Below are 10,085 nucleotides of genomic sequence, written 5' to 3' on the forward strand. Positions count from 1 at the left end.
CATGCAAAACCAGCTTATTTACAAAGTGCAAAGGCGTTCTGACTAAGCAACTTAAAAGAACTTCTTTTTCAGTGATAGAAAAATAATTTAAAGATGAAAATCACATAAAAATTAAATTGAGAGATCATTCTCACTTTTTTTTTTTTTTTTTTTTAGCTCAATGAAAGCTATTTTTATTCCTTCTTTTGAAAATCCACCATTTGTTTGCTTTGTTGAGGTACCTTTAAATGAAGTCATCCTAGGGGGTCACCATTTATTCATGCAAAATTTGACATACTGTTGTCATTAAGATCAGTAGTAAGTTTTTCTCTTTTTGGGCAGATTGAATCTATAAATTATCCCATTTCTGCTCATGAAATTTAACAGAATCCTTATAAAACAGGGGATCTCAGGATTGGTGTTGACAATGACCAGACCCAAGAATGTGCATATTCTGGCATCATATCTAATCTTCAAGTAGTATTTTGACTTATTTGATGTGAACAGGGTTGGGTGCTCAGATAGCACGTTTTCCCTGATATACAGCGGCATTCTGTGTACCTTTTAAACTAACCATTTAGCCCTTAGCTAAATGCAGTTTGGTCTTTGTACTCTATGATTTGCATCTTACACATCTCTTGCTGCTCTGATATTAATGACAAAAAGTGGGGAAAGATGAAATGGTAATGCTGAAAAACAAAGAGGGCGTGGAAGTTGAAACTGTTACTAAAATTTTGCTTAAAAGTCTAGGTCTCTTACTCTTTCTGATAAATGGCAGTGATTGTGGTTTATTTTAAAGTATCCTTTTTTCCCCAGCATTTATTGCAGCGCTATACATTGATAAGGATTTGGAATATGTTCATACTTTCATGAATGTCTGCTTCTTTCCACGATTGAAAGTAAGCTCATATAAAGTTTGAATTAGTGGTCTGCTTTATGTTTGGTGATTCCAGAACCCGTTACTAAAGAGTTTTTGGGGACTTCCACAGGAGTTCATTTTGAATCAGGATTGGAATGACCCCAAATCCCAGCTTCAGCAGTGTTGCTTGACACTTAGGACAGAAGGAAAAGAGCCAGACATTCCTCTGTACAAGTAAGTACTTGCTGCTTGCAGGCCATTGGTTGGATCCAGCATGCCTAGAATTGACTTTCCATGTGCCTTGAAGAACGAGTCATTGAGGGGTGATCATGACAGGAGCCCAGGATTCAGACTTCTTGACTGTCAGTGTGACTTTGGGCCCCACAGGGAAACTCGCTGGGGCTCTCAGTCTTAGCTGTAATAAGTGGGTTCCCACTCCATTATCTCTGTGCTCTCTCCCATTCCTAAAAATCTCTGTGAACTACTGCCTGAGAGGGAGACAAACTAAGATTATGAGATCGAAAAGAAAATTTGGATTCAGTGATTTTTATATACATTTGTATATTTGTCTTCTTGCTTGTAACTTCTGCCGGGCTGTGCCTCCAGATGAGAAGATCATGTATGATTATTTGTAGCAATATTTGGGTGCCTCTCTGCACTTTCCCTGAACCCCTATTAGCTTCAGCTTGGAACTTTTCTTCTCAGAATGTGTATCAAAAGCCATCACATACTTTGAATATCTTTATCCTTTGAGTGGTAGCCAAAAGTCATTAAAAAGGAATGTAGGTAAGTAGTGGGTCACTACACCACTTAATACCCATTTTGATGAAAACAGGAGGTTCAGCTCTGAAGTAGAGTATCTTGAGACACACATAGGTTGATTAAGAAGATGCTTTCAAAGTGGAATTACAAAATGAAAGGATTATTGAAATAGGTGGGTTGCATCTCAAGGTATTGTCTGGGTATGTGATTTTAAGGATGTTTAAAGATTATTTCAAAACTGTTTCACCCCAGGTGGCTGCATACACAGTTGCAAGCATACACATCTGTGTGTGTGTGTTCTGTATGGAGTAAAAGCTCCCCTTTGGACTTTCTCAAATTTCATAATACACAAGGAAAAACATTAGACTGGCAGTTGGGAATTTTCTTTTTTTTTTTTTGAGACGGAGTCTTGCTCTGTTGCCCAGCCCAGGCTGGAGTGCAGTGGCACGATCTCGGCTCACTGCAAGCTCCGCCTCCCGGGTTCACGCCATTCTCCTGCCTCAGCCTCCCGAGTAGCTGGGACTACAGGTGCCCGCAACCGCGCCCGGCTAATTTTTTGTATTTTTAGTAGAGACGGGGTTTCACCGTGGTCTCGATCTCCTGACCTTGTGATCCGCCCGCCTCGGCCTCCCAAAGTGCTGGGATTACAGGCATGAGCCACCGCGCCCGGCCAAGGGAATTTTCAATCCTTTCACATGTTTTTATTTAACAGTCACAACACTTTATAGGCCTTTTTGCTAAAGAAAAATGAAGGCCAGGAGAAGAGGTTGAGTCACCCCACAGCAAGCTACTATAAATTATGCCAAGAAGCTGTCACTGCTAAACAATGTTTCCTTTATTTATTGGGGGAAAAAAAGCCCCAAATGTTTAGAAATAGCACTTTATTATGTGCCTAATAAGCATAATGAATATCCAAACTGTATTCTATGAAAGGCTCATAGCATTTCCTCATCCGAGTGATAATTAAGGTTCCATAAATAAAATGAGGATGCTAAACTTTCCATAGCACAGGCATGATCACTGTAATAAGTACTACCTTCAAGAAGCCACTCGTGCACATTCATCCCATGGAGCGTATGAACACAAAGGAAATTGCTATGCTCCCTTCTCATAAATCCCCCAAATGAAAGTACAAGATGAGTTTGCTCTTTTTATCAAGATCATGGGGTTGTTTTACATTTTTTTTTTTTTTTTTTTTAAGATTATTGTGTTCATTCCATTATCTTTGTTGGCTACTTTTAATTTCCCTTTTCCATGAAGTTATCAGTTTTACTGCATTTGAAGTCTGCACCATGCCATTAAAATCCAGAGTACCTGGAGCTTTGTTTTTTTGGCGATTGTGTTGTGTACTTGGCATTAAAGCATACCTTTGAAGTGATCTCAGATGTTTCAGAAATTAAATACATTTTCTGATCTTTTAGATAAGATACCAGACATTAGAAAGAATCCATAAAGGATGTGAAAGCAATTAGATGTGGCTTGAAGTGTATTACCCCAATATTTATTGTTTTAGGCTGTGATTAGCACTGAAAAACAATAGACTGGAGCTCTTTTCGTGATAAAAGTTTATGAATATGCACACTTAGAAACTCTTTAAAAATATTTTATACTTCACTGTTAGCCTTTGGATGTTACTACTTTGGGAAGAAATATTAAAATGCAATGCAGAATTTTTAAGAATTTCTATTTTAAATGCTCTCAATATTTGTCGGGTTAGCAAATCAAAAACGCTTTTTACCTTTTTGCCATTTTCACATTTCCTATTATTTTACTTTCCTCTGTCTAGGCAGTAAGTACATGGTTTTCCTCATAGTTCATAGTAACCATGACAAATAACACTTTACCATAATAAATGTTCTTTCTTTTCCCTTTCAGGACTCTGCAGACAGTGGGCCCATCCCATGCCCGAACCTACACTGTGGCTGTTTATTTCAAGGGAGAAAGAATAGGCTGTGGGAAAGGACCAAGGTATGAGAAGAAAATACCTGGAATTGCTTTTAATGAACATCCTGTGTGTCTCATTCCCTAGCTGGTATCTCCAAACGGAATCATCTGTCTTTTTCAACTCAGAGAAGAAAATGTTCAAGAGTAGTAGCAAAGTGAATTCCAGGGATTAATGCCCCCACATTAGTTGTCTCAAAGCCAAGCCCTGAATCAGCCCTGGACAATGGGAATACCATTGTGTAAGGGGCTTTAGCTACCTTAAGAAAACCACATTACCTGGTAAGACGGCCTGTCTAGTTTTAGTTACCCAGCAGAGTGCTCTTTGATGCAAGCTGTGCATGTAAGATGTGTCATGTCGCACATGACACAGCCATTAGACTTTTTTTTGGAGATAAAGTCTCACTTTGTTGCCCAGTCTGGGGTGCAGTGGCATGATCTCCATTCGCTGCAACCTTTGCTTGTACCTCGGACACCCGAGAAACTAGGATTATAGGCACATGCCACCACGCCCACTAATGTTTGTATTTTTAGTAGAGACGGTTTTGCCATATTGGCCAAGCTGGTCTCGAACTCCTGACCTTAAGTGGTCCCCCCTCCCAGCCTCAGCCTCCTAAAGTGTTGGGATTTTAGGTATGAGCCACCATGCCCAGCTCTGTTAGACATTTGATTTACTACTACTCACCTGAGCTGTGTAGAAATGCTAGCATCTTTAGGTGAAAAGAATTATGTATATTATCACCTTTCTTTGAACTCTCCAGTCTATATCTTAAACTGAGAAATGATTTGAAACCTGTCTACATATTTTTTTTCTTTTCCTCTTTAAACTTTACAGTGAGGGTATTCAAACTTAAGTATGAAATACTTCAGACCTAATATAAATGGAAGGCATTTTATTGCAGTATTAAAGTGTGGAGTGAATAACTTAAGGAGGCTTTGTGCAAATCAACGACATTTCTGCATGCTCTTGTGTATATTCCTATCTGTGCAATTCAGTGTGTGACAGTGGAAGTAATCAGAGGAAATTTTATGCACCAAACGTGAAAATCAACCTGAAAAATTTGTAGCCATACGTTGCATTTTTGGGGAAAAAAAAAAAAAAAGGATCTCAAAATTAAAGTGTATCTTACTTTTATTTTATGTAATAGTATTCAGCAAGCGGAAATGGGAGCAGCAATGGATGCCCTTGAAAAATGTGAGCCTATTTCTTTTTCTATAATTATGTTCATCATGTAATGAGTGTTTTATGGAAAGAAAATGAGGAGGGAGAAAAATGGTAAGTACTGATAAAATGTGATTTTGTTTTCTTCATAATTATTCTTCACACAGAGAATATAGTAGAATGTGAGACATTCTAAAATGGACTTATATTTAAAAATGAAAGTATTCCTGAATGCTTTTTGATTTGCATTTTCCTTTTTTGCTTAGAGTCCTAATCTCAGCGTGGGTGACCTGTGTGAATAACCTGCTGTGTTTTCTTGTGCTTTTTTTTTTTTTTGAGATGGACTTTTGCTCTTGTTGCCCAGGCTGGAGTGCAGTGGCACAATCTCGGCTCACTGCAACCTCTGCCTCCCGGGTTCAGGTGATTCTCCTGCCTCAGCCTCTCCAGTAGCTGGGATTACAGGTGTCTCCCACCACGGCCAGCTAATTTTTTTGTTTTTTTTGTAGAGACGGGGTTTCACCATATTGGCCAGGCTGGTCTCAAACTCCTAACCTCAGATGATCCACCCACCTCTGCCTCCCAAGGTGCTGGGATTATAGGCGTGCGCCACCGCGCCTGGTCTGTGTTTTCTTTCATACATTTCTGTATTCTCTAAAATCCTGTAACTGAAAAGAATACATGTGAAGGTTTTTTCTTTTTTGTTTTTGACCATTGTTTTATTAAATGGGCTGTTATTACATACTTCTCTATACCTTTCTTTTTTTGCTCAATAATGTATCATGAGCAGCCCTGCAGATTATAGAAAACAGCTCCAATTCATTCTTATTGGCTGCATAATATTTCCTGCTAGAGGTGTGCTATATTTTATTCAGCCTTTTTATTATTGGTGGACACTTTTTTTTTAATCATCATTACCAACAAATGTTATATATTGGTGCTTTTTAGTTCTGTGGAATAGGTTCCCAGGAGTGGGATGCGTGGGTTGAAGAAACTTCAATTACATGATTGACCTTGTAGGAAATTGCATAGTCTTTTGTAAACTGAAGGCTTAAGTGCAAGGGATTTTTCTTCTGAGGTCTGTTGTGCTGCACAGCAGAACCTGTGGGCACAACATGACAGTGCAATTCTATTATGCTTCAAATACCCCGCTAAATGAGGTAGCAGACAGTACAGTGCGGGAAGCTAAAAGTGAAGAGGCCCAGAATCTTCAGGCATGGGAGAGATTCCAGGAAAGGCAAGCAGGCTAAGAGCCAAGTGGAAATCAGCAGATAAAGGTTCCTGTTCGGGGGCAGGGAGGTTAGTGGGAACAGAAGCTGGTACTGCCAGGGTCCAGCATCCATGGATTCTTCACAGAGAGTTTTAAGATGGCTATTAGGAACTTCATCCATTGTACATATAAATTTGCAGTCAGAGTGAAATAAAAGTGAGATTCCATTTTTTGTTTGTTTTCGACTATAAAACAGTACTGGAGAGATCACCTGTTCTGAGACAGGCCTGCATATCCATACTGATAGGAGTGAGTTGTTTAAACTACTGGAAAGCAATTGGGCAGTATGTAGCAGGTCCTTAAAGAAGTTCATACCCTTGGTAGGCCAAGGAAAGGATCACTTGAGGCCAAGAGTTAGAGACCAGCCTGGAATATAGTGAGTCCCTGTCCTTACAAAAAATTTAAAAAAATAAAATAACCCAAAAAACATTAGCCAGGCTTGGTGGCATGTACTTGTAGTGCCAGCTACTTGGAAGGCTGAGGCCAGAGGATCACTTGAGCCCAGGAGTTGGTGGCTGCAGTGAACTATGATCATGCCATTGCACTCCAGCCTGGGCAACTGAGTGAGAACCCTGTCTCTTCCCCTCCTCTCCAAAAAAGTTTGTACCATGAGAATCATGACAACTTGATTTATAATAGCAGGAAAAAAAATCAAACTACGTGTTTAAGAGTAGGAAAATATTTCATAAATTTTGGTATATCCCCGGGTTAGGAAACATTTTCTGTAAAGGACTGGATAGTAAGTATTTTAGACTTTCCAGACCATACAGTCTCTGTCGCAATTCTTCAACTCTGCCATTGTAGCCCACTGGCCTGGACAGTATGCAAACTAATGAGTGTGTCTATTTAATGGGTGTGTCTACCAATAAAACTTTATTTATAAAAACAGATGGATAGCTGTATTTGGCCTGTGGGTAGGAGTTTACCAACCCTTGCTATATCCAAATGTTGTATCCATTAGTGGTTTTAAAAACTAATGATATGAGAAAATGCTTATACTAGAATAAGAAAGCATACCCTTATTAAATACATACCTATACTGTACTTTCCGAAAGAGTAGATAGGAAAATGATTTTAAATGTTCAAGTGTCTAGGTATATGTGTGTGTGCATGTGTATGTACACACACACACACATTTACACTGCATATATATGTAGTATAGCTTCATAAAGGCCATAAGGATATATTTAAAAAGTTTTATCAATAGTTAAATCTGAGTTGTTTTTCAAATGCAAATTTGATTTTACAGTAGAATTTACTGGGGATTATTACATACTTCTGTACTACTGAGGAAATAGAGTTCATTTTGTAGAGACTTGCTTTACAGTTAACTCAGTGGGATTTATTTTTTAAAAAGTAGTTATATTTGAAACCTACATAAGGAATAAATTTTATCAGTTCAGGAATAGGATTTTATTACTGTTTTATTTCCAAAATACAGATGTCATGTTCCTCTTTTTTTAAAAAATCAATCTCTGGGCCGGGTGTGGTGGCTCATGCCTGTAATCCCAGCACTTTGGGAGGCTGAGGCAGGAGGATCACTTGAGGCCAGGAGTTTGAGACCAGCCTGGCCAACATGGTGAAACCCCGTCTCTACTAAAAATACAAAAATTAGCTGGGTGTGGTGGTGCACACCTGTAATCCCAGCTACTTGGGAGGCTGAGACAGAGAATCAGAGCCGAGATTGCACCACTGCACTCCAGTCAGGGCATCAGAGTGAGTTTCCATCTCTAAATAAATACATTAATTAATTAATTCAATCAATCTCTGACTCTCAGACATATCAGGTCTTTGCTGATTCCCCACCTGTCTTTCAGATGCTTTTCCTACTACCCTGTCCTTTCTTCAACCTACTGTGAGGATGGTACACTATACAATTTAGGGATAGTGTAATATAATAGGGATAAAAGAATTTAGGATATATTATACAGTCATCTCTCCTTATCCTTGGGGGATACTTGACCCCAGTGGATGCCTAAAACTGAACATTATGTACGCTGTATTTTTTCCTACATGTGCAAAATTTAATTGAAAGATGAAATGTAATTTATAAATTAGATACAGAAAGAGATTAACAATAAATAAAATTGAACAGTAACAACATACTGTAATAAAGGTTGTGTGAATGTACTCTTGATTGTATGCTGTGTCTGCTGTCTCTCAGAATATCTTATTTTACGTTACTCACCTGTTTTCAGCCCATGGTCGACCACAGGTAAATGAAACCATGGAGAGCAAGATCACTGATGAGGGGCCTGCTGTCTTATATGTAGATCAACTTCATTATGCATCATCCTTAAAGGAAATAAATGAACTTGCCCCCAAGCATGCCATGCTCTCCTACATCTTGGATTCTTCATGTGTTTGAAACATGAAGTTATATGTCCGCTTTGACTCAATAAGTTTTCTACTTGAGTTACTTTTGCAGATACAGTTTTGGGCCTGTCATTGTAAGCTTAAAAATTAATTATCAGACATAATGACTTAGAATGTGGCCTCTTTTTGTCCACCTGATCTTTCTTTGCTCTTTTCTGAGACTTTAATTCTTGGTAAATAATGGTGTCATAATGTCATTTGTTTGAAGTTTTTAGTTTGAGCTTTTCAAAAACTGTGACTCCATTTTACTGTATCCTTTCATCTCTCCCTGAAAGTCACCTGTTGCTAGGAGAGTGATGCTAAAGCACCTGCTTAGTAACATTCCCAAGCCACATGTCTGTGTTTTGACATTTCTGTATGTTCGATGCCTGTTATACTCAAGTTCACATCAGATATTGAAATTTACAATCGGGGTGCTCATCCAGGCTTCTGATGTGTTTTTGAGTGATGAAAGAATAAGGGAAGAAAACAACTTTCTATCTTGTGCCTTACGAAATATAATTATACACATTTCATATGCATGTATATTTGTATGTGTATATGTTTAGTTGCATCACTCTTTGCACTAGTGGCTATCCTTTATTAAATATTAAATATATTTCCTTGTGTCAGATAATTTTCCCCAGATGGCCCATCAGAAGCGGTTCATCGAACGGAAGTACAGACAAGAGTTAAAAGAAATGAGGTGGGAAAGAGAGCATCAAGAGAGAGAGCCAGATGAGACTGAAGACGTCAAGAAATAAAGGAGGGCATGCAAGTGTGGAGTATTTACTTGCTCAGTACTGTGACTGTTGTCTATTGAGACCTAGCCTAGTTTTCCTACAGACAATGAATGAAGTGTGCTCATTGAAATAAAATACAAGTCAAATTGCTATTGTTTTAATGATCTGTTTTTAGCTGGATGGTCTTTATTACAAAGGATTAGATTTTTCTTCTATTTAATGGAAAACTCGACTTTGGTGAATGTGCATTACTTCCTTTTGTTTTGCTCTTTAAATAATAAAATTCAAGAAGCATATTCTATGTGGAATAGATCCTGTTTTTTCCATCTCTGTCCCAGATTGTGACCCTAGACTTTCAATTGACAAGTAAAAAATTGACTTTACTAGACATTTTGACTATGCTCTATTAACATCTATACTTTTTCAAATCTCTGGATTTTTAAGTAGATTGTTCAGCTTTCATCTGGTGGCTGTTGTATCAAGTTCTCAGCTGCAAATATTGAACTTACCTGTCTCTAAGCAGTGAGTGTTTTGTAGAAGGAATCCGTTTAACAATTAATTGGCTAATGGGAGAAGAGGAAAGACTGATATTCAAGTCACATAGATTCTCTGAATCATTAGAATAGGAGAGAAATCATGATTCTAAGCCAGGCCACACTTTAAACCAAGTGCTCTCACCCTGAGGTTAGTGGAACCTTTAAGAAGGTAATGAACAGACTTCAGGGAAGTCAAAACCTCCCAATACCAAATTCCATTTTCTGTGTGTGTTTGAGATTTGAGAGGGCATGGGGAGCAGGAAGGAGGAGGGTTTAGAGCTTTTATCAGCCTCTCTAAGTGGGCCCTGCAGTAAAAGGCTAACATGACATTAAAAGACATGATATTTTTTAAAAAGTTATTTAAAACTAAATATCACTGGTTTCTTATTAATAAAGGCAAAACTTCTTTGTAAAACAAATCTGTTTCATTCATCATTTCAGCAAATATATAGTGAATGCTTCCTATGTATCAGACACTGCT

At 38.2% G+C, this 10,085-nt stretch overlaps 1 protein-coding gene across 6 annotated transcripts in view; it reads left to right on the plus strand.

Annotated features, from left to right (window-relative positions):
* The window catches only part of LOC105473010 (drosha ribonuclease III), a 137,914-nt gene extending 128,696 nt beyond the window's left edge, over positions 1-9,218 (plus strand). For all 6 annotated transcript variants that reach the window (XM_011726567.2, XM_011726569.2, XM_011726571.3 and 3 more), the window contains 5 exons: positions 796-878; positions 969-1,072; positions 3,476-3,568; positions 4,690-4,736; positions 8,959-9,218. In XM_011726567.2, the coding sequence (XP_011724869.2) occupies positions 796-878; positions 969-1,072; positions 3,476-3,568; positions 4,690-4,736; positions 8,959-9,089 (458 nt within the window). In that variant the 3' untranslated portion in view covers positions 9,090-9,218. The remainder of the gene's footprint in view (positions 1-795; positions 879-968; positions 1,073-3,475; positions 3,569-4,689; positions 4,737-8,958) is intronic.
* Positions 9,219-10,085: the final 867 nt, after the last annotated feature.

This window comes from Macaca nemestrina, chromosome 6, assembly GCF_043159975.1.
Source record: "Macaca nemestrina isolate mMacNem1 chromosome 6, mMacNem.hap1, whole genome shotgun sequence".
Classification (NCBI taxonomy): domain Eukaryota; kingdom Metazoa; phylum Chordata; class Mammalia; order Primates; family Cercopithecidae; genus Macaca; species Macaca nemestrina.